This window comes from Mus caroli, unplaced genomic scaffold, assembly GCF_978045245.1.
Source record: "Mus caroli unplaced genomic scaffold, Mus_caroli_1 scaffold_4, whole genome shotgun sequence".
Classification (NCBI taxonomy): Eukaryota; Metazoa; Chordata; class Mammalia; order Rodentia; family Muridae; genus Mus; species Mus caroli.
In genome coordinates, this window is record NW_028227259.1 from 23,778,899 (window position 1) to 23,802,771 (window position 23,873).

Sequence of the window (23,873 nt, forward strand, 5' to 3'; positions counted from 1 at the left end):
CTGGGCCGTCAGCGCCGCGGAACCCGGCCGCGTTCCCGAAACTCCGACTCGCCCGCTTACACCTGGGCCCGTGCGATCCCGAGCGCCGGCTGCGGAGCCGGGCGGTGCGGTTCGGGGCGGTGGGGGATGGGGAGGACAGGCTCGAATGGCTTCCTAATGTATCATTAAGAAGCAAAAGCACCGGTCTGGGAGCAAGAAAAGTTAAAGGAGCCGCGAGCTGACAAAGAGCGCCGGCCGCCGCACCCGGACCACCCGGCCGCGGCGTTTGACAGCTCCGTCCCTGGCGCCCACAGCTTTGTGGCTCCGAGAGGCCGGGCCGGCAGCAAGCTGGGCGTGCTCGGCGGGGCGTGTGCGGACGCCGGGCTAGGCCCTGGGGAAGCCGCCGGGCGGTTCTCCCAGAAGCGAGGCCGAACTCCAAAGTAAAGTGCGCGGCGCGGCCGGCGGGACCTGCGCGGGCGCCGCCGAACCGGGCCGCGCCTGGGCCGCCCCGCCCCCACCGGGCCGGGGGCCTGACAGCTCCGGGCCGCGCCGCCGCTGGCCGCCCGCCTGGCTCCCTCGCGCTCAACTTACTTCTTTCTGGCTCTCTGGAAAGGGGAAGCGCCATCTTTGCGAGGCCGGCCCCGAGGTCTTTTGTCTGCGGCTGCGGGGCTCGGGGCCGGGGCTCCGGGCTCCTCGGGGGGTGCTGGCGGCGGCTGCTGCTGCTCCGCGCTCCGGTCCTCCTCCGACGACATCCTAGTCACCAGGAAAGACACATGGATCCCCGTCCTCCTCCTGGGGGGCTCCTCCCGCCGCAGCGGCCGCAGCCGCCGCCGCTGCTGCTGCTCGAGTTGCTCCTCCCCGGCTCAGCCTCTCGCATTTCCCGCAGCCCCGGGAGCAGCAGCAGCAGCAGCAGGTACCGGGAGAGGCGGCAACATGGAGCTAGCAGGACACGCACTCACACACATCGGCGCGGGCGCGCGCACTCGGCGCGCAGGGGCCGGCGGGGGGCGGCGGGCAAGCGGGCGGGGCGGGCGGGGCCGGCCGCGCGGGGCGGGGCGCCGCGGCCAAGGCTGGGGCCGGCGGGGCCGGGCCGGAGGGCGGCGCCGAGCGGGGCGGGGCGGGGCGCGACGCGAGGGGCGCGGGCCGGGGGCGGCCGCAGGGGTCTCCGCCCGGCCCCTCCCCCAGGCCGCCCGCGGCGGGAGGAGAAAGGGCCGCGGAGGGGGGCGGCGGGCCGGGGCGGGGCCAGCCACCCCTCCCCCGCGCCGTCAGCCCGTCAGGCCCACGCCGCGGCGAAGTTTTGACAGCTGCTCCAGTTGTTGTGGTGGGTTCCGGGGTGGTGCGAGCGCCGGCCCCTCGGCCGCGCGCTGGCGATCGCTCCCTCACACACTGCTCGCTCACGGCGTTCCCTGTGGCTAGCTCCCTCACGCTCGGTTCAACGCACGGCTAGCTCTCGCTCTTCCCTATCGCTTGCCCGCTCTCCGGCCGGCGCTTGCTGCCTCACGCTCAGGATCGCTCCCTCACGCTAGCTTTCGGCTCCATCAAGCTTGGCTCCCTCACGCTGGGATCCCTCTCGCTCGCTCGCTCGCGAACGCTCCCCCACGCCCGCTCTCTCTCTCTCTCTCTCTGGGGGCAGCAAAGGAGGAAGTTTTGCGGCTGTGCGTTCACCACACAAACAACACACGCACACGGCAGTGGCCGTCGCGCGAGGCCTGCACCCGGGTCCCCCGGGGCGACCCGCACCACAGACCTCTCAAACTCGCCGCCGGCTCGCCCACACACAGGCGCCTCCCGCCCCCGCCCCCAGCGCGCTGCTGCCACTCACGGGGCTGACTCCGCGCATGCGCCCCGCGCTACCGGGCCGCCGCCGCTGACCTCACCGCCCCTCCCCCGCCCGCTCTGACGCGGCGGTGGCTGCAACTCGGGCTCTGGCGGGCGCTAAGCTGCGGACTGGGCATCCGGGATCAGGGTCCAGCCCGGCCGAGGTTGGGGGGGGGGGATCGATGTAAACACTCTGGAGCGTGCACCCGCGTGCGGTGCGCGCACCTGCGTCCGCGACCCCCTGCGGGCGTGGGCCGCTCCAGGCCTGGCGGAGTCCCACGTAGGCTTCCCTAGTGCGGCGCAACCGTGGCAGGACAACGTTAGATCCGAACTCCAGCTGTAGTTTCTCCGCCCGACGTCAGGTTTTAAACACCGGGAGACCCGGAGGCTGCCGGACAAAAAAACCAAGCAGCGGACAGGTTTAGTGGAAAAAAAAAAAAAAAGTCTCTACACGGACAGAAATGCATCAGCGTGAACGTTGTGTGTGCTCAAGATTTAAAAATGGAAATACTGCTAAGCTGTTTCCCATTAAAAAAAAAAAAAATGCTTCGTTAAAAATGGGGCCAGAATTGCCCAGGACGCCGCGTTTCCTTTGCACTATGGATTGCCGTGTAGGAGTGAGAAATAGTAGAGATGGGAAAACGGGTCTGTGGAGCGTCGTGGAAGGCTTAGAGCAGCCTGTCAGGCGCTGAGCTGCTCGGAGCCTGGAATCCGAGCGCACTTTGTGATCAGTTCTTTCCATTCTCAACAGTTTCAATGCTGGGCAAAAAGAATACACTTGTTTCTAGAGGTCCTGTTCACCTTCCTGCCACCCGATAGCCAGGCTATTAACATTGAGCTGAGCTTCGAATCTGGATCAAACTTTGATCGTCTAGTGCATATTATAGCTGTAATCATTTGCTTGTTTGTTTGTTTGTTTGTTTGCAGTGGCTAAAGTTGAGTCGTTGAATCATTTGAATTGATTGCAAGTTTAATCCCTTGCAGGCCTTTTCAGCTTTATTATATGTACAGTCAAAGGAAGCTTGGAGCAGGGAAGAAAGCTGCCATATGAAAGGTAAGCTACAAATTAAAAGGAGAGAGGAAATTGGGATTTCTAGACAATTATATCACTTATCGTTGTGGTATATTGAACCCAGAACTGCACACACAGCTAAGCTAGCACTCCACCACTGAGTTTTATCCCTAGACTGAATCGTTTTTAAAGATTTTTTTTTAAAAGAAATGTTTTTTGTTTGTGTTCGTGTCCGAATGAGTTTATGTGCACCATGTATATGGAGATACCAGAGAAGGCCAGAAAGTGTCCAGTCCCCTAGAATGAGGTTACAGGCAATTGTGAGCTGCCATGTGGGCATTGGAAATCAACTCCAGTTTCCTGCAAGAACAGTGCTCTGAATCGCTAAGCCAGGTCTCCAGCCCCTGGACCTGGCTTTTAAATATAAACTTTTAAAATAAAGCCTTTTTCTTTTGATACTAGAATAAGAATAGTATTCATCTAAAAAAAATTAAACGTTATATTATTGTTGCTATGGTTAAAATAGAGGAATGGGCATGGAACCAGGTATAGTGGCCCATACCTTAAATACCAGGACTAGAAAGACAGAGGCAGGTGGATCTCTATGAGTTTGGGGACAGCATGGTCTGCATAAGACAGCCCAACCAAGACTACATAGTGAGACCCTGTCTTTAAAAAAAAAAAAAATTAGGGCTATACATAATGAAACTTATGATACTTGGCTTCAGGTATGTAGTTATTCATGTTATTCATTAATTAAAACAAAAGATGATAGAACTTAATAAAAAAAAACAAATTGTAAAATATAGCTCAAAATCAAATAGGCTTGATGATACAAACCTATAACCCAATACTTGGGAGGAGGAAGCAGGGGGATGAGTAGTAAGTAGTTCAAAGACATTTGTCACTCTGTAGTGGAATGGAAGCCAGCCTAGGAAATGCATAGCACCCTATCTCAAAAATAATAATACAAAGACTGAAGAGATGGCTCAGCCCTTAAGATCCTGTACTGCTGGTGCCGAGGACCTGGGTTCCATTCCTAATATCCAGATAAGGCAGTTCACAGTTACCTATGACTCCAGTTCTGAAGGAATCTTTCTGCTTCTGTTGCACCTGTATTCATGTGCACAGACAGACACATACACATACAAACAAATCCTAAAAAGGTAAGAAGTAGGGGTGGCTAGTAAGCTCAATGGATAAGAGCATTGGCTGCTCTTCCAGAAGACCCAGGTTCAATCTCGCCCATGGAGGCTTACTACTCTGTGACTTCAGTTCCACGGGATATGACACCATTTTCTCACCTCCGTGGACAGCAGACACGCACATGGTGCACAGACAAACAGACCATAAATATACATTTTTTTTATTAAAGAAATTTAAAAATACAAGATTCAGCCGGGCAGTGGTGCACATACCTTTAATCCCAGCACTTGGGACACTGAGGCAGGTGGACCTCTGTGAGTTTGAGGCCAGCCTGGTTGGCAAAGCAAGTTCCTGGACAGCCAAGATTACAAACAAAAGAAAAACAAAAAGCATAAGCCACCAAAATATGGATGCTTTGCACAATTGAACATAGTTCTTTTTTTTTTTTTTTTGGTTTTTCGAGACAGGGTTTCTCTGTATAGCCCTGGCTGTCCTGGAACTCACTTTGTAGACCAGGCTGGCCTCGAACTCAGAAATCCACCTGCCTCTGCCTCCCGTGAACATAGTTCTTATTTTTGAAAACATGAAATATTCTACATTGTTTTTGGTATGTCATTTCTATTTTTGCATGTGTTGTATTAAATATAAACATTTTAGGGGAAAAGGAAAATTTTTATTAAATGAATTTAAAAATACAAGATTGAGCCAGGCAGTGGCATACATACCCTTAATCCCAGTACTTAGGAGGCAGAGGCAGACAGATCTCTTAAGTCTGAGGCCTCAAAGTGAAGCACCAGAAAGACTAGAGGGAAGCTCGATGTAGTGGTACCCATACAATCTTTCTGAACAACCAAGCCAGGTATAATAATGCATGCCTCTAATCCCAGGGCAGAGGCAGTCAGATCTCTGTGAATTTGAGGCCAGTCAGGGTTACATAGTGAAACCCTGTCAAAAAAAAAAAAAAAGTCTACATTCTAATAAATATATTTTCATCTTTTTCTTTTTCCCATTTCTCTTTTTGAGATTGATCTCAAACTCACAGAACTCAAACGGTACGACCAGTATGTAGCATCATGCATGTCCTAATAACACATTATAATATATGTACTATTTTTAAAATGTAACAGATATAAAATAACTATAGCAGCCTAACTAAAGAACTGCTGTACAAAGGTCTTTTCATTTTCATACCACGTTTTTCTAAAATATTGCACTCTTTCATGGCACAGCTAGTACTCTCTTAATCATACATAAATAAATATATACATATATATTTTATGTGCTGGAGGACTGGGGAAAATACATTACTGGCAACACAGAAAAAAAAAAACATCTCAGGAAACAATAAGCAGGAGTGATTCTCCAAGAGTCTCACAGCGCAGGGACTCCATTCAAATTCATAATCCAGATCCCATCTTCCCAACTGATGATTGATAGATGCCACTGAGTGTCTTTGGTAAAGTGCAATTTGTTTTGCTTTTAGTGAATATGAAAGCATCCATACGGCTCTCTAAAGGTCCACCATGACTGCTGTCCTGTTTTTCCTTGAAAGCTGAGTCTAAAGTTCCTTGAAGAACTTGTTATGTTCCTTGTTTATCCTGGGTTTTTTTGCTTTGCAATCAGTGCTGAGGACCAGACCAAGGGCTTTGTGCATGTTAGGCAACTGTCTACTGCTGAGTTTATATCTTTTTTTATTGATATTTTTACTGTTAAAGTTGCACTTTGCTGGGGATGTAGTTCAGTGTAGAACCCTTACATAAACCAAGGACATAAATTCATTCCCATCACTGGAGAAAAGATACATTATGTGTATTACTTTGCATAAGATATGTCAGTAAGGTATACACATATGCCTATGTATGGAAATTTTAAGGAAGAAGCAGAAGAAAATAGAGCATCTTCAAAAGGGAATGGATTGGAGACATTGCTCAGTGGTTAAGAGCACTGGCTGTTCGTGCAGAGAAATAAGAGTGTGATCCATCACCCACATAGCAGCTTGCAACTGTCTTTTAACTCTAGATCTATGGGGTTCAATGCCCTCTTTTGGCCTCTGAGGGCACTAAGCATACCTTTGGTGCACAGACATACAAGTAGTCAAACACTTAGATGCACAAAATTTAAAAATTCATAATCTTTTTTGTTCATAAGAGAGAGACAGTGTCTCATCATGTAGTTCTTTTTTGTCCTAGAACTTGCTATGTAGACCAGATTGACCTAAAATTCAGAGATCTGCCTGCTTTTACCTCCCAGAGCTGGGATTTAAGACAAGCACAACCACATGGTAAAATAGCCTGCCTCCATCTTTGGCTTAAAAGCCATCTTATAGTAAAGACAAACTAGATTCATTCCTGTTTATGATTAAATCTTTGCTTCTCAAGGATTGGGCTATGTCCCACCTGTAACCTTAGCTCCAAATGGTTCTGTAGTGCCTGTTCCAGGAAATGACAACCATGTCTTTGTTCAAAAAGTTGTTAACGACCATCTTGCAAGCCTCGCTTTGTTTCAAAAGGTTGTTATGGACTGGCAGTGGTGGCGCACACCTTTAATCCCAGCACTGGGGAGGCAGAGGCAGGTGGATTTCTGAGTTCGAGGCCAGCCTGGTCTACAGAGTGAGTTCCAGGACAGCCAGGGCTACACAGAGAAACCCTGTCTTGAAAAACCAAACAAACAAACAAAAAAAAGGTTGTTATGCCTACCTGTTGTTATGCCCACTTTGCAATCATGTTTCTGTTTCAGGAAGTCATTCTGCCTAACCTGTTACGCTTGTGTTCTGTTCCTATAACCTTATCTATTTTGCTCTCCAAATCCCACATTTGAAACCCCCTACCCATGGACTATAAAACTTTGTCTTCCGCCAGGTATGGTGGCGCATGCCTTTAATCCCAGCACTCGGGAGGCAGAGGCAGGTGGATTTCTGAGTTCCAGGCCAGCCTGGTCTAAAGAGACTTTGTCTTCCTCACATCCAGTGCTGACATCTTGAACCCTGTCTTACAGGGAGGCAGCCCATGTACAGAAATAAAAAGGCTTGATTTAATTACTTGCTTGTTTTAATTAATTTGGTCATGATGATTTGAATGGCTGGTCTTTCTCCCCTATTCTTTAGGATTAACACATACTCAGTTTCATATAAACCTTTAAAGAGATGAGAAATAGAGTTAACCCTTATCTATAAATTTTGAATTTAGGGTCCTGGAGAGATGGCTAAGCAGGTAAGAGGACTCCTCTTCCAGAGAACCAGGTTTAATTCCCAGCACCCACATGACAGCTCACAACCATCTGTAACTCCAGAATCTGACAACCTCACACAGACAAAACACCAATGCACATAAAATTAAAATAAATTAAAATTAATTTTTAAAAGTTTTGAATTAATATTGTTTCATCCTGTGTACAAAACCATTTGTCCTACCAAGACAAATATGAAAAGAGCAGTAGGCAATTAAAAAATAAACATAGAAGCCGGGCGTGGTGGCGCACGCCTTTAATCCCAGCACTCGGGAGGCAGAGGCAGGCAGATTTCTGAGTTCGAGGTCAGCCTGGTCTACAGAGTGAGTTCCAGGACAGCCAGGGCTACACAGAGAAACCCTGTCTCGAAAAACCAAAAAAAAAAAAAAAAAAAAAAAAAAAATATATATATATATATATATATATATAGAAAAGCATACAAGTAGATGAAATATTTACATCTATTATATAAAAAAACATAGTTTTAATGTAAGATTTGATGGAAGGGTAGAAGACATCCCAGCAGACAGCTCTGACAGAAAGGTAACCCTGAAACACTGCCAGCAAGTGCCCTACAGTAGAACGACAATGGATGACCGAGACAGGACGGGGTCTCGTTCTCTCCCCTCTCCCTCTCCCACATACTTTTCTGGGTTTATCGTTACAAACTCTGGAGACTGCTGAATCTTCATCTTCTCCTCTTGCTGTATCTTCTTGCTGTATCCTCTTGCTGTGTCTTCTTTTCTCATAGGAAACCAGGCTTGTTGGACTAAAGACCCTCAATGATCCATTATGCCTTAGTTAATAGGGTCTGCAAAACATGTTATTTCCAAAAAAATAAAAGGTCACATCCACAGGGCATGACTTTTGGTTTTTTTGGTTTTCCGAGACAGGGTTTCTCTGTGTAGCCCTGGCTGTCCTGGAACTCACTCTGTAGACCAGGCTGGCCTTGAACTCAGAAATCCGCCTGCCTCTGCCTCCTAAGTGCTGAGATTAAAGGCGTGTGCCACCACTGCCTGGCTAGGTCATAACTTTTGGAACCACACCAGTATAACCACCAAGCAACATCCTTCTTACCAGATCAAAATACATACTGTCAAGCGGGCTAAGGGTATCGAAGTTCAGAGGCTGCACTGACCGCTTACCTATCTTTGCAAACACTATATATAGTTAGAGAATGTGCCTAGCAGACTATCAATGCACAGGCTTCAGGGGTGTCTTGGGTTTTTCTTTTTTTTTTTTTTTTTGCGATAGGATATTACATATCCTAGCTTTCCTAAAACCCAGGTATCAACTGGCCTTAAACTCCAGGGCTTCAAACTCGAAGGCTTCCTACTTCTACCTCCTATGTGCTTAGTCCACAGACCTGCCACCCTGGACCAGATCTTTTGACATTAAAAAAAAAAAATTATATCCAATCTATTTTTCAGAAGAACATCCCCTTCGAAATAAAATTGAGATATAACAGTTTTACAATTATTTTGACTTTTGTAGAGACAGATACAACAAAATAAAACAGGAAACAAGTTAAAATATAAGGTAGTTGGTAGAACGCTTGCTTCAAGTTCATGAACCCTGGATCTGATTTCCCTCACCAAGTAAGTTCTTAAAAACTCACTGGAGCCGGGCGTGGTGGCGCACACCTTTAATCCCAGCACTCGGGAGGCAGAGGCAGGCGGATTTCTGAGTTCGAGGCCAGCCTGGTCTACAAAGTGAGTTCCAGGACAGCCAGGGCTACACAGAGAAACCCTGTCTCGAAAAACCAAAAAAAAAAAAAAAAACTCACTGGAGCCTGATTTAAGAAGCTGACTTATAGCCGGGCTTGGTGGCGCACGCCTTTAATCCCAGCACTCGGGAGGCAGAGGCAGGCGGATTTCTGAGTTTGAGGCCAGCCTGGTCTACAAAGTGAGTGCCAGGACAGCCAGGGCTACACAGAGAAACCCTGTCTCGAAAAACCAAAAAAAAAAAAAAAAAAAAAAAAAAAAAAAAAAAAGAAGCTGACTTAGGAGTCAAAGACAAAGCTCAGTCTTGCCACTTTCTTCTGTGCTGTGCCTCACTGAGGAGAGGACTTTGTAACAAAACTCTGTGTGGGGGTGAAAAGGGAGGGTAAGAGGGTGTATGATATAAATAGGGGCTGGAGAGATGGCTAAGTGTTTAAGGGCACTTGCTGCTCTTCCAGAGGACCTGAATTTGATTCTCAGGACCCATGCCAGACAAATTACCACCTTCTGTAAGTCCAGCTCTAGGGCATTGATACCTTTGACCTCTCTGGGCATCTGTACTCCCATGCGCATACCTACATGCCGTGCAAACATATGTACAGTTCACACATGGGTTTTTTGAATTGTTTTGGTCTTTTCCAGAATTTTTCTAAATAGCTCTAGCTGTCTTGGAACACACTCTGTAGACCAGACTGCCCTCAAATTTAAAGATCCTCTACGTGCTGGAATTAAAAGTGCACACATAATTTAAAATAATAAATAATTTAAAATAATAAAATAAAAATATAATATAATAAATAAATAAAAATAAATAAAATAATACAAATGAAAAAATAAAATGGATAAATGATGAATAAAGTAAAATAATAAAAATTAAATCTTATGAAAACAGCTAGGTTCTCTGAAGACAGAAGCAAATTCACAATCCTCCCCCCCCCCAAGTTAGTGTTTGGATTCCTTAGCCTAGCACAGGGTACCCCAGAGAGCCCCTCTGCCCTCCACTATTAAGCCAGCTTTGTGCTCCTCCGGACTTGGTCAATGGCTTTTGGTTCCAATCAGGTGATTCTGGCTCTCCGTGTCACCCTATGACCCTTTGCCTTTCACCTGACCAATCCCTTTTATCTATTCTGCTGCCACTTAAGAAGATGTTCACCCTTCACCTCTGTCTCCACAAGGATAGACTTGTTCCTCTGGATGGGTGGAGAGCAAGGCATCCTGGCCTTTGTCTACTCTAAGCCCCTTTTTGTGCAAGAAAGTGTGTATCTCTGGCTGGCCTGGAACTCACTGTATAGGCAGACTGGCCCTGAACTCACAGAGATCCACCTGCCTCTGCCTCTCTTAACCTCCTCTGGTTGTTTTTTGAAGCAGATGTTACATTGTCTCCAGCTTCAAACTTGAAGCTAGGTTGTAACCAAGAATGGCCTTGAACTCTCCATCCTTTTGCTTCTATCTTGCCAGTGCTGGGATTATAAACCTGTGCCACTCCCCAGACTACTATCTTAAAATAAAAAAAAAAAAATTTAAAGTCAAATATTCTAACAGTGTAATACAGTGTAATACAAGTTGATACTAACATGCTGGGAAGACAGGTAGGAAAATGGTTAAACTCTCTGATTGCTGTAATTAAACCTATTTTTTTTCCCCACAAGAGTAGAGAACTTTGCACAGTAAAAACACTGCAATTTATAAACATACTATAGTCTCCAGTGTGAGGTGTTTCAGTCAGCTTCCTGCATGATGACATGTGTAGAGTATGTCCCATGTTCTGTGTTCAAAAGCCAGGCTGCAGTTCTCTGCCAGATATAGAGCTGTCAGAAATGACTTGGGGGTAGAGGGGCTCAGCAGTCAAGAATACTCGCTGCTCTTCCAGATGACTAGAATTCAGTTCCCAAGCCCCACATCAGACAACTCACAACTATTTGAAACTCCAGCCTCAGGGGACCCAACACCTTTTTGGACCTCTCTGGCACACTTGTATGTATACATACATACACAAATACATAAATACAAGTAAAATATTTTAAAAGCAAATTCCTTGGATTCACTGCCCTTTAATTTTTTTTAATATTCCTTTTTAATTAAAACTACATTGTGCATGGCGGTGGTAGCACACGCCTTTAATCACAGCACTCAGGGGACAGAGGCGGGCAGATCTCTGAGTCCAAGGCCAGCCTGGTCTACAGAGTGAGTTCCAGGACAGCAAAAGCTACACAGAGAAATCCTGTTTGTTTGTTTGTTTGTTTGTTTGTTTGTTTGTTTGTTTGTTTTTTGAGACAGGGTTTTTCTATATAGCCCTGGCTGTCCTGGAACTCACTTTGTAAAACAGGCTGGCCTCGAACTCAGAAATCGACCTGCCTCTGCCTCCCAAGTGCTGGGATTAAAGGTGTGCACCACCACCGCCCAGCTGAGAAATCCTATTTTGAAAAAAAAAAAAAAATTTTGAGTGTGGGAATTTTGCCTGCATGAGCCAAAAGAGAGTGTCAGATCGTCTGGGAGCTGCTATGCAGGTGCTGAAAATTGAACCCAAATTTTCTGGAAGAGCAGCCAGTACTTTTAACTGCTGAGCTAGCTCTCCACCCCCAAATCTTTGGTGTTTGTTGGCTTGCTTGCTTTTATTTTTTGAGAGGTTCTCTTGATGTAGTCCTGACTGTCCTAGAATTTACTGGGCCTCTACCTTACAGAGATCCTCCTGCCTCTGCCCCCTGCCCCCTGCCCCGAGTGCTGGAATTAAAGTCATGTGCCAACACTCATGGCCATGATTTTAAAAAAACAAAATAAGCCGGGCATGATGGTGCACGCCTTTAATCCCAGCACTTGGGAGGCAGAGGCAGGCGAATTTCTGAGTTCCAGGCCAGCCTGGTCTACAGAGTGAGTTCCAGGATAGCCAAGGCTACACAGAAAAACCCTGTCTCGAAAAAACCAAAAATAAATAAATAATAAATAAAATAAAAAAAATAAAATCAGAACTAATCTTGGTTCTTATATAATATTTCATTTGTTTTATGTGTATGCGTGTTTGGCCTGTATACATGTATGTGATCCATGTGGGTTCCTGAGGAGGTCAGAAGAGGGCATAAGATCCTGTGGAAAGGTTGTGAGCTGCCATGTGGATGCTGGGAAAAGAACCAAGGTCTTCTAGAAGAGCAGTCAGTGCTCTTACTGCTGAGCCAACTCTCTGCACCCCACCCGCCACCCTTTGATCTTCAGCTGTTACAGTTCAGAAACCTTTTACTCTTGCCATGTTCAGTTATATGATCCCATGAGGAGGACATAATCCACAAGTTAAGAAGCTGGGGTCTGAGGGTAGTGGGATGGCCCAGTGGGCCAAGGGACTTGCGACTGAAACTGACAGGCAATTCATTATTGCCTCAGTAACATTCAGGAGGCTGTGTACCTGGTGTCACAGTTCAGAAACCTGTTGCTAGCAGACTCTCCAAAATCATGAGGTCACACACCTGTAATTCCAGATCTCATGAGGCTGAGGCAGAGGAGTTTTGATCTCTAGGCCAGCCTGAACTACACAGGAAGTATAAGGCCAGCCTGGGATACACAGGAGACCAGTAAAGAGCACTTGTTCAAAAAGAAAAAAAGACAGGCATGAGTGGTACACACCTTTAATTATACAGTAGGGAGGAAGAGGCAAGTGATTCTAGGTAAGTTTAAAGATCAAACTCTTAGCATACTTCTACACACCTTCAATCCAGCACTTAGGAGTTAGAGGCGAGAGATTAGAAGTTTCAAATAATTAACAAATTGGAGGCCCATGCTATATGAGACTGTCAAAATTTAGAGAAAGAAGAGAGAAGGAAAAAAATTTAAGTTTTATGTTTTGGGTGTTTTGCCTACACATATGTCTAGGCAGTACATGCATGCCTGTGCTCTTGGAGACCAGAAAATGGCATAGGAGCCCTGGGAACTAGAGTCAGAGACAGTTGTGAGCCGCCACGTGGGTGCTGGGAACTCAGCCAGTCCTCTACGAGATCAGCAAGTATCATTAACTGTCGAACCATCTGTCCAGCTCCAAGTAGGTTTGTTTGTTTGCTTGCTTGCTTATTTGATTAAAGAGGGCGAGGGGGGTCGGGGGTAGATGGGGCTGAAGAGATGGCTCAGTGGTTAAGAGCATGTACTGCTCTTCCAGAGGACCTGAGTTCGATTCCCAGCAACCACATCAGGCAGCTTGCGACTGCCTCTAACTCAGCTCCAGAGGATCTGACACTGTTGACCTACAGGAACATCTGTATACACATATACATAGAGAGAGAAGGGAAGTCCAAATAGTTGCCCATGGACCAGCAAGATGGCTCAGTAGGTCAGGGTGCTTGCCTGAAAGCCTGATGACTTGAGTTCTCTCCAAAAGCCCACATACTAGAAGGAAAGATCAAACTCTCAATTTCCCCAAGTTGTCTTCTGACCTTCACACACACCATGTATGTGTGCCTCCTCACACATAAAACAGAAAAATGTAAAAAATATATTGTTTAATATAGTGAATTTATATATTATATAATAACTGTGTAATTATATGTGTTTAATGTATATTTAATTTAAATATAGCATATCATATACAACATATTATATAATATATTTATATATATTAAAACACTATATAGCATGCCTTTAATCCCAGCACTTGGAAGGCAGAGGCAGGCGGATTTCTGAATTCGAGGCCAGCCTACTCTACAGAGTGAGTTCCAGGACAGCCAGGGCTACACAGAGAAACCCTGTCTCGGAAAAAAAAAATATATAGAACTTTACTACTATGTGTGTATACACACACACACAGTAAAATACACATAGTAAAGTTCTCATACTTACCTGGCTGGGGAAATACCATGATCTTAAATATCTTAAATTGGTTTTCCAGAGTGATGCTCATCCATTCGACTGGAGATATGCTGAATTCTGTGATTTCCCCAAATTCAGGCAATTCAACTGTATTATTTGTAATAATGGGGCACTATGTTAAAGCTCTTCCCTGTTGCAGAGAACAATAAAGAGTTGTCCACAGTCTTCAGATGGTATGTCCTTAGAAGCATTCTCTGAGCTATGAAAACACTGACAGGAAAAAGATTACAAAAACAGAAAAGTCGTGTATAGATATGTTCATATATCCCATTTTTTTTTAAGATTTATTTATTTATTATATGTAAGTACACTGTAACTGTCTTCAGACACACCAGAAGAGGGCATCAGATCTCATTTCAGGTGGTTGTGAGCCACCATGTGGTTGCTGGGATTTGAACTCTGGACCTTTGGAAGAGCAGTTGGGTGCTCTTACCCACTGAGCCATCTCACCAGCCCCATATATCCCATTTTTAAAAACCATTTTTAAAATGTGACTATCACTATTCATGCATATAATAATTTGTACATGAATAATTCATATTCATGCATAAAGTAGCAATGTTTATGAAGAAGTAGACAGTGAGATGGGGTCATAGGTCAGGTGACACCTTGCTTGCTTGGTGTTCATGAAACCCTGGATTTAACACCAGCATGCCATAAGCCAGGCATGGTAGTGGTCACCTGTGATCTCAGTGCCAGGGAGATGCGAGTAAGAAGAGCACAAGTTCAGGATCTTCACTGGCTACAGTCTGAGACTTTATCTTAAAACAGTCAGGACTTGCAAGATGGTTCAGTGGGTAAGATGTTTGCTGCTAGGCCTAATGACCTGAGTTCCATCCCTTTACCCAAATGGGTAAAGAAGAAAACCAGCTCTCACAAGTTGTTCTCTGGTCTTCATACACACATAGACACAAACAAAATAAAAATATAAATATAAAGAAAAAAAACACAAAAAACAAACAAGCCAAGTAGGGTGGGGTGGGATGTGGTGACAGACATGTGTCTATAACCCTGCACTTGCTGATTAATGTGGGAGAATCACAAGTTCCAGGCTGTTCTAGTTGGCTTTTTTGTTGCTGTGATAAAAATACTATCCAAAAGCAACTTAGGGGAGGGAAGGGTTTATTTGGCTTATACTTCCAGGTCATACTTCATCACTGAGGGAAGTCAGGGCAGGAACTCAAGCACACATCATAGAGGAAGCCACTTACTGGCTCACTCTAATACAACCCATGCCCACAAGTTGCCCATAGTGAACTATGCCCACCTCTCCATCAAGCATCAATAAAGATGATATCTCACAGACATTGAAACAGAATCATCTGATCTAGACAATTCTTCATTGGAGTCTCACTGTATCAAGTTGACAATAAAAAATAAACAGCATGAGCCAGACACAGTGGCACACACCTTCAGTCTCAGCACTCAGGAGGCTGGCATAGTGGACCTCTGTGAGACTGAGGCCAGCCTGGCCTACATTGTGAGTTCCAAGACAGCCAAGATGATTTAAAGAGACCCTGTCTCAAACCAAACCAAACCAAAACAGAACCAGCATAAGGCCAACCTGAGCTATATGAGAGACCCTGCCTCAAAGGGAAAGTAGTAAATGACGGCTGGCCTGGGCTGGGATTCCCAGTGACCTTTACCACTCTGCACTGTGCATGTTTTTCTTCTTTGTGTTGTACCATTTCCTTTGTTGTTGTTGTTGTTGTTTTTCAAAGAAGGAAATTGAAATACAGCCCAGCACTCTGCCACATCCCTGTAAATCCATGGCCAACCAATTCCTGTCCAACCAAGAGTATCTCATGAGAACCTGTCAATAGATAGATTATAGATTGATTAGATAGATAGATGATAGATAGGTAGATAGATAGATAGATAGATAGATAGATAGATAGATAGATAGATAGATAGACAGCCCAGGCTGGGCCTAAATTTGCAATCTTCCTACATTATCTTCTGAACTGGGATTACAAGTGTGAACCACCAAGCCTATTTATTTATTTATTTATTTATTTATTTATTTATTTATTTATTTATTACATGTAAGTACACTGTAGTTGTCTTCAGACATACCAGAAGAGGGAGTCAGATCTTGTTACGGATGGTTGTGAGCCACCATGTGGTTGCTGGGATTTGAACTACGGACTTTTGGAAGAGCAGTCGGGTGCTCTTACCTGCTGAGCCATCTCACCAGCCCCACCAAGCCTTTTTTTATTTTACTTTATTATGTTAAAAATTCTGTGTGTTTGTGTGTGTGTATAATGATATGATGATATATGCATGGTTCTTCAAGTACCCAAAGACCAAAGGTAGTGGATCCCTTGGAACTGCACCTAGAGGAAGTCACTGGCTGCCAGCTGCCAGGTGTGGGTTCTGAGAACTGAAGTCAGGTCCTCTAGAAGAGCAATAGAAGACTTTGCTCATTGAATTTACATACACTCTGGTATTTTCCTCTTTTCTTGCAACAGCTCTTTGGTGAAAATATTAAAACTATGGCCACCATCCTATTACAATCTGTGCTGCTGTGGTTTCCAAGTTCTGATTCTCTCAGGGACAACTGCCAGTAAACATAGAAAATGTATGATGTTGTTGTGACATTCCTCCAACCTCAGCTGACTCAGTCGTCATCCCACCAGGGGCTCTCTCTCTCACCTATCAAAAGCTGGGTTCATTCCCTATAAATCTGTGTTTCTAACTCTTGCCTGTGTGCTTCACGTGGTACTGATCACTGTGGGTCCTCAAGAAGTGTCTGTTAGATTGCATCATAGACATCATTACTCCACCAAAGCCAGCAGGAGTAAAGGCCAGAAAGGGCCAGAGGGAGGCTTCACTGCTTTCTTTTAAGCAGCTTTTTGTTGTTCTATTGCCATTTTGAGATAGGGTCACTGGCTAGTCTGGAACTCACTCTGTAGACCAGGATAGTGTTGAGCTCATAGAGACCTTCCAGCCTCTGTTTCCCAAGGAATGGGACTACTGAAGTGCAGCATCATGCCTGACAATGAGACAGAGTCTCACCATGTACCCTTGGCTGGCCTGGAACCATGTAGACCAGACTGAGTCTATAGATATCTGCTTGTCTTTGCCTCTCAAATGCTGGAATTAAAGGTGTAGACGACCAATATTCAGGAGAGTGGGCCCTGTACCTTGCTTGAGCAGCACAGTAGGGCTGGTCCTGGTGGTGTGGGTAAGCCATGCCCAAGGGCATGAGAACAGGAGAGCTGGCCCTACCTCTTGATGGCTGCAGCACTGGGTGAGCTAATCTGGGCAGTGCTGAAGAGATTGTCCTGGTGGTGAGATCTAGCAGACCAACCAACTCAGCTACCACCCAGGCCCAGATCTAGGGCTTTGAGTTAGCCCACTCCAACATCTATCCCATCTATAAACTGCTGAAGCTTGTGTAGGGGCCAGTCCTGTAGATCCAAAGTTGTAGGATCTCCATGACACAGGACAGCAAGAGGATATTCTAGAGGAATCCCAGTGACAATCCAGTACTGACAGTGTAACAGAAGCCAGAGGCCTTGAACAAGACAAATGACTTACTGCAATGAACATTTGCCAGTAAAGATGCGTGGACAAATGTGTATACTGTGTGACAGACTACAACACACTACAACTTCCATGATATTTTGTTTGTTTGTTTGTTTGTTTTTCTTTTGAAGATCAGGTAGCAAGGGCTGAGGATGGATTTGCAGAGACAGGGAGATGAGTGGGATTGGGAATATCTGATGTGAAATTCATATTTTGTGAATTTCTTTTGTGTTTTTTATGTGGTGGCAGTGGTGGCACTCACCTTTAATCCCAGCACTCCGTTGGCACAGACAGGTGGATCTCTGTGATTTCGAGGCCCACTTGGTCTACAGATTAAATTCCAGGACAGCTAGCCAGGGTTATACAGAGAAGCTCTGTCTCAAAAACATAAATAAAAATTTTTTTAGGGCTGGAGAGATGGCTCAGTAGTTAAGAACACTGACTGCTCTTCTGAAGGTCCTGAGTTCAAATCCCAGCAACCACATAGTGGCTCACAACCATCCATAAGGAGATATGATTCCCTCTTCTGGTGTGTCTGAAGACTGCTACAGTATACTTACATATAATAATAAATAAATCTAAAAAAAAAAAATTTAAGCTCTCTCTACACCCGGCTATAAAAAGTTTTTTAAAAGGTGTGGGCCACCATCCTCAGCTTCTTAAAAGTGGTTTGTTTGTACCGGGCGTGGTAGCGCACGCCTTTAGTCCCAGCACTTGGGAGGCAGAGGCAGGCGGATTTCTGAGTTCGAGGCCAGCCTGGTCTACAGAGTGAGTTCCAGGACAGCCAGGGCTATACAGAGAAACCCTGTCTCATCCCCCCCACAAAAAAAAATGGTTTGTTTGTAATCATGAGTATTAAAGTGTGGGTATATGAAATGAGCACAGGTGCTTACAGAAGCCGGAGACGTCCTGGAGCTTGAGATATCAGTAGTTGTAAGTTGCCAGTGTGAAGACTAGGGCTGGATTCAGCGTCTTCTGTGTTTTGTTTTGTAAGATAGAGCCTTGCTGTGTAGCCCCAGTGGACTGGAACATAAGACAATCTTCGAGCATTTTCCCGCCAGGGCAGGGAATAGAGGTGTGCACTTCATTCTGCCATGCTGTTGTGTTTGCTGTTTTATTTTGTTTTGTTGGTGGGGACAGGGTCTCACTGCCAGCTCTGGCTAGCCTGGAACTCCTATGCAGCTATCAGGCTGCCCTTAGACTTGTGGCAATTCTCTTGTCCCTGCCTCTGGGGACTGAATTTAGATCTGTCAGGCTTGGTCCGTGTTTGGGGAGTATTTTGTTGGTCTTTCTGTTTTCTTTGCCTTTTGGGACGGACATTCTCAGTCTGTAGCCCAGGCTGGCATGGGATTTGTGATGGTCCCACTGTAGCCCAGGCTGGCATGAGATTTGTGATGGTCCCACTGTAGCCCAGGCTGGCATGAGATTTGTGATGGTCCCACTGTAGCCCAGGCTGGCATGGGATTTGTGATGGTCCCACTGTAGCCCAGGCTGGCATGAGATTTGTGATGGTCCCACAGTCTACAGGTACTGGGATCACAAGGATAAACCACACAGCCAATTGTGTCATGTTTTATTGTTAGTTCTGGACTTTCTTTGTTTTGGGTTTTGGTTTTGGTTTGATTTTTGATTTTTCAAGACAGGATTTCTCTGTGTGACAGCCCTGGCTGTAGATCAGGCTGTCCTTGAACTCACAGAAATCTGCCAGCCTCTGCCTCCTAAATGCTGGGATTAAAGGCAAGTGCCACCACCACCCAGTACACCACCCAAACCAACAAACACCATGGCATTTTTGGTACTATAGCTCTATAATACAATTTGAGTTGGGGCATGGTGATAACCTCCAGCAGGTTACTTCTGTTTTGTTTTGTTTGTTTGTTTGTTTGTCTTTGTTTTTGTTCTTTTGGTGCTACATAGGACACTCCCAACCTCAGTTCCCTCAAAACACCAAAGACAGTCTTCATTGGGAACTAGAAGTGTTTCTGAATTTTCAACAGTAAAGTTATTTTGGTTTGTTGGGTTTCATTCCTGCGATCAGGGTCCCTCTGTGACTTCATTCCCTATCTCTGGTTCCATTTATTACTTTGTGACTTCATCAGAGGGACAGTTTAGCTCCTGTGGGTAGAGTCCCAGGGGCCTCGCTTGTTCAGACTCAGTTTTGGAGATGGGTCTGGAACTGAATTCTCTGTACTTCATCCTTGGGCGCAAAGTGGAGGCCCACTTCTGGTTGGCTTCTGCAGGTAGCTGGTGATGTGCATTTGACTTCTGGAGCAGCATCAAAGATAGATGTCAAGGTGTGCCTACTGCCATTTCCAGAGTGCTTCTAAAGGTTAGTCTAACCCATGGCAGTCTCCCCTCCCTCCCGGGCCACGCAAACCAAAGTTCAATCAGACCTAGAACTTCCCCAGAGGCTGAAGCCAGGCCTAGAGAAAACCCCTGGATCTCAAGAAGAAGAGCCATCATGCATACTGAGGGCCACAGCTGCAGCTCAGACCCTAGCCAGTATCATCCGGTCTTGTTATGGTCCCTTTGGCCGGCAGAAGTTTCTGGTAACTGCCAAGGGAGAAACAATTTGTACAGGTCATGCCGCTGTCATCCTCAAGGCTCTGGAGCTGGAGCACCCAGCTGCCCAGTTTGTTCAAGAATTAGCCCAAACCCAGGTAGAGAACGCTGGGGATGGCACGGCCTTTGTTGTTCTACTGACAGAAGCCTTACTGGAGCAGGCCCATTACCTTCTGTGGGCTGGCCTAACTCCAACCCAGCTCAGGGAGGCCTTTGCCACAGCCACAGCAGAAGTTCTGACCGCTCTGCCTTCCCTGGCCATCCGCTCTCTAGGGCCTTTGGAAGATCCTTCCTGGGCCCTCCGTTCTGTGATGAGTACTCACACCCTGTCCAACTCAGATTATTTAACCAAGCTTGTAGCTCAAGCGTGCTGGGTTAGCAGGGAGCCAAATGGCAGCTTCAAGCCTGAGAGTATTGTCGTGTGCGCACTTCAGGGTGGGAAGCTGACTGATTCCCGAATTTTTCCTGGAGTAGCAATAGCGGGGAAGCTCTGTGGACGAAAGACTGAGGTCCTTGGTGATGCTAGGGTGGCCCTGTTCAATTGCCCCTTTGGTCCTACCAATCCATTTACACTGGCCACACCACGTCTCTCCAACCCGGAAGAACTACTAAGATTTCGGAAACAAACTGAACAAGTGGAAAAGGAAATAGCCCAACTAGCCATTATGGACATTAACGTGGCAGTGGTCTTGGGGGAAGTTAATGAGAAATCGGTGAACCAGGCTAACTACTGTGACATCATGGTTATTCAAGCCACGTCCCGAAAGGAGATTGTCTACCTGAGTGAGAAGCTGGGCACTCCTTTGCTCGGACGGGTCCTTCCTCCCCTGGAGGCTGGGAAGTGCCACAAGGTTTACAGGAAGGAGTTTGGAGATAGTGCGATGATAATGTTTGAATGGGAACATGAGATTGCACCTTTTCTCTCAGTGGTCCTTAGGGGACCCACCATCCAGGGACTTCGGGTTGCAGAGCAGGCTGTATACTATGGCATTGATGCATTTTCTCAGCTGTGTCAAGATCCCAGACTGCTGCCAGGAGCAGGTGCCACAGAGATGGCTCTGGCAAAAATGCTGGTAGACAAAGGAAGCCGACTGGCTGGCCCCAACGGTCTGGCCTTCCAAGCATTTGCTCAAGCCTTGAGTTCTCTGCCTAAAACCCTGGCAGAGAATGCAGGCTTAGCTGCCCAAAGCGTGATGGCAGAATTGAGTGGATTTCACCAAGCTGGGAACTTCTTCGTTGGAGTGGGAACAGACGGTTTAGTAAATGTGACTCATGAAGGTATATGGGACATACTGAGGACCAAAGCCCAAGGGTTACAAGCAGTCTCTGAGCTGGTGCAGCAGCTGGTGTCTGTGGACCAGATTATAGTGGCCAGAAAGACTCCTTTGTACAGACAGATCACAAACCCCACCTTGAATGCAAAGGTATCCTCACCCCTGAGAGCAAAATTCTTTGGAAAGTACATATAGTGGCACGGCACACTAAATAAAGAATGGTCAGGATTGCAAAGTGACCTCCAAAATACAGATGTTTTCCTTTTCTGTCCCTCATGTCTAGGGCTTCTAAAGCCCCTTCCTTCCTTCCTTCCTTCCTTCCTTCCTTCCTTCCTTCCTTCCTTCCTTCCTTCCTTCCTTCCTTTGGTTTTGGGTTTTGGTTTGGGTTTTGGGATTTCATTTGTTGTTGTTTTATTTTGTTTGATGAAGGGTTTCTCTGTGTATCCCTGGCTATTCTGAAACTGGCTTTGTAGACCAGGTTGGCCTAGAACTCTCAGATCTGCCTGCCTCTGCCTCCTAGAATGCTGGGATTAAAGGTGTGCACTACTACACCCTCTAAAAGGTCTGTCTGTCTGTCTGTCTATGTGTGTCTGTGTGTGTGTCTATGTGTGTGTGTGTGTGTCTGTGTGTGTGTTGATGTGTGGGTATGGGTGAGTGCATGTGTGTGCAGGAGGGACTCACTGGGGTCAGAAGAACTTGTTCTATCCCCTGGAGCTGGAGTTGCAGTTAGTTGTGAAGGGCACGAGAGTATTGGGAATGGGACCCAGGTCGTCTGGAAGAGCAGCCGTGCTCTTAACCACAGAGCCGTCTCTCTCTCAGCACATGAAGTCAGGCTGCAGAACAACAAAGATGAAGATCTGTACTTCCAGCAACTGGGAGATGAGTAGAGAAGCCAGAGCAGGTCGGTGTGAGACTCAGCTACATAGTGAGCTCCAGGTCAGTTTGGGCTTTGTAAATAAGATCTGTTTCAAACACAAAACAAAATAGCCCATCACTCCAGTGTTAGAGAAAGGAAGAGCACAAGTTCAAGGTCAGCAGCAAACAAAACGTAACTGTACCTCAGAGCTACCTTTTACCACTCCACACTCCCACTGAAAGTCCTTGTGCATGCTGGATAAATGCTGTAGCCTTCTCCACCCTGGCCGTGCCCCTGTGCTCTCAGGTTCTTTAGCCTGGGCTGATGGCCATCTCCATCTGGCAGCCTGCCCCTGAGCTTTCTATACTTCATGCTCGATCTGAGAGGCAGCAGTGTGAGCATCAGTTATCAGTGAGGACTGAGCTATCCCCAGTGTCAACCTGTGGGGTGATGGACAACTTAGACCTTGAAAAGTAGTGGCCTAGGCAGCAGTTCTACATCAGTGTGTCTGTCCATCCTAGAACCAGAGAAGCAAGGCCCTTAGTAATGTCAGTGTCACCTCCCAACACGGGACTCCTAGCACTTTCCTGGCAATGGAAAAGTAGACCAGAGCTTCACCTCAATTGGGCTGAGCCCCATCTGCTTCTGGAGCTATAGGATGGAGGTCTCTTCCCAAGGCCTCAGTTCTCAGGCCTTGGCTGCTGGCTGGTTCCAGTGTCTGATTCGGACACTTTAAATCCATCCCAGAAGTAGCAACGCCCAGGGTTCATCTCGATTCTGGTGGACCTGCCAGAGCCTCCTAGGGTCACTCTTCATGCCTGCCTCTCTGTAAGCTGCTCTGATGAACTGAAAGGAGATGACAAGATGCAGAAAAACAGAGGAATAACGAAAACTTCTAGTTAGGAGAAGAGGGAGACGGGAGGCTGACCTGGTGGGGACAGCGGCCCATTTAGGTAGTGGAATATGTTGTCTCCAAACCCTTCCTCCACAAGATCCTTGCAGTCCTGAAGAAAAACATGCATTCCAGATGGGAGTGGGGTGGGGAGGGGAAAACAGCACACTTTAACATGGAAGAGGAGGTAGAGGCTTGCCCAGTATCTACGAGGATCCTTCCCAAGAGTCTCTCCTTTTCAGGTCTCCTTTTCAGCATCTTTTGCCTGGCCTCACATGCTAAGCACTCTTGTGTATATAGGCCAAGGGCTTGTGAAAGCCAGAATTCAAAAGAACAGGGGTTGTAGATAGCACATAGCTCTGCTGTTAAGAATACTTGCCTAATGCTGGACTTTCTGAATTCCAAACCAGCTTGATATACATAGCAAGTTCCAGGCCTCAAAAAATTAGATTGATAGATAAGCAAATCATGCGAGTAAACAACCACTTTTTTAAAAAATTATTTTACACTGTAGCTGTCTTCAGACACACCAGAAGAGGGCATCAGGTTGTGAGCCATCATGCCGTTGCTGGGAATTGAACTCAGGACTGCAGAGCAGTCAGTGCTCTTAACCACTGAGCCATCCATCTCCCCAGCACCAACAACCACTTTCTGATTGGATCTAAGTCTACCTCCACAAGATAAAACTCACACCTGGCACCATTACCTGGCTAAGAACTTGTGGCGAGACAGGTCTCAGGTCCTACGGGAGAGCTTACTACTGTTACATTGCTCTGTGGAACCTAGTGAATCATTCCACAAACAGCCCGATGCCTGCCTCAAGCCTCTTCTGAGAAGCTGCTGTTTGCAGCAGACGGTGGTTAACAGTAACCCACAACTGGCCAGGTGCAGAGTGTTCAGCCCTAAAAGGAACACCTATCCAACGCTGCCAAGGCGCAGGGATCATCGCAGAAGAGGAGTGCTCCACGGGGACCCGTGTCTTCTGAACATATCAAGATGATTGCAAATAAGG

General features: G+C 46.4%; 2 protein-coding genes and 1 long non-coding RNA gene across 18 annotated transcripts in view; 2 read left to right on the plus strand and 1 right to left on the minus strand.

Moving 5' to 3' along the window:
* Positions 1-976, minus strand: part of Kmt2c (lysine methyltransferase 2C) — a 235,212-nt gene extending 234,236 nt beyond the window's left edge. For all 16 annotated transcript variants that reach the window (XM_029477430.2, XM_029477436.2, XM_029477435.2 and 13 more), the window contains exon 1: positions 571-976. In XM_029477430.2, coding sequence (XP_029333290.1) covers positions 571-731 — 161 coding nt within the window. In that variant the 5' untranslated portion in view covers positions 732-976. The remainder of the gene's footprint in view (positions 1-570) is intronic.
* Positions 977-1,114: 138 nt separating this feature from the next.
* LOC147004998 (uncharacterized) lies at positions 1,115-6,992 on the plus strand. The gene is made up of 3 exons (XR_015046898.1): positions 1,115-1,300; positions 2,782-2,851; positions 6,814-6,992. It is a non-coding gene; the product is annotated as an uncharacterized LOC147004998 (long non-coding RNA).
* Positions 6,993-19,404: 12,412 nt separating this feature from the next.
* Cct8l2 (chaperonin containing TCP1 subunit 8 like 2) lies at positions 19,405-21,373 on the plus strand. Its single transcript, XM_021163453.2, has one exon. It carries the CDS (start codon positions 19,620-19,622, stop codon positions 21,306-21,308), a length of 1,689 nt encoding a protein of 562 aa, XP_021019112.1. The 5' UTR covers positions 19,405-19,619; the 3' UTR covers positions 21,309-21,373.
* Positions 21,374-23,873: the final 2,500 nt, after the last annotated feature.

Excerpts from the sequence above, each read along its gene's own strand:
- Cct8l2 (XM_021163453.2), top strand. The coding sequence starts at position 19,620 with ATGGCAGTCTCCCCTCCCTCCCGGGCCACGCAAACCAAAGTTCAATCA.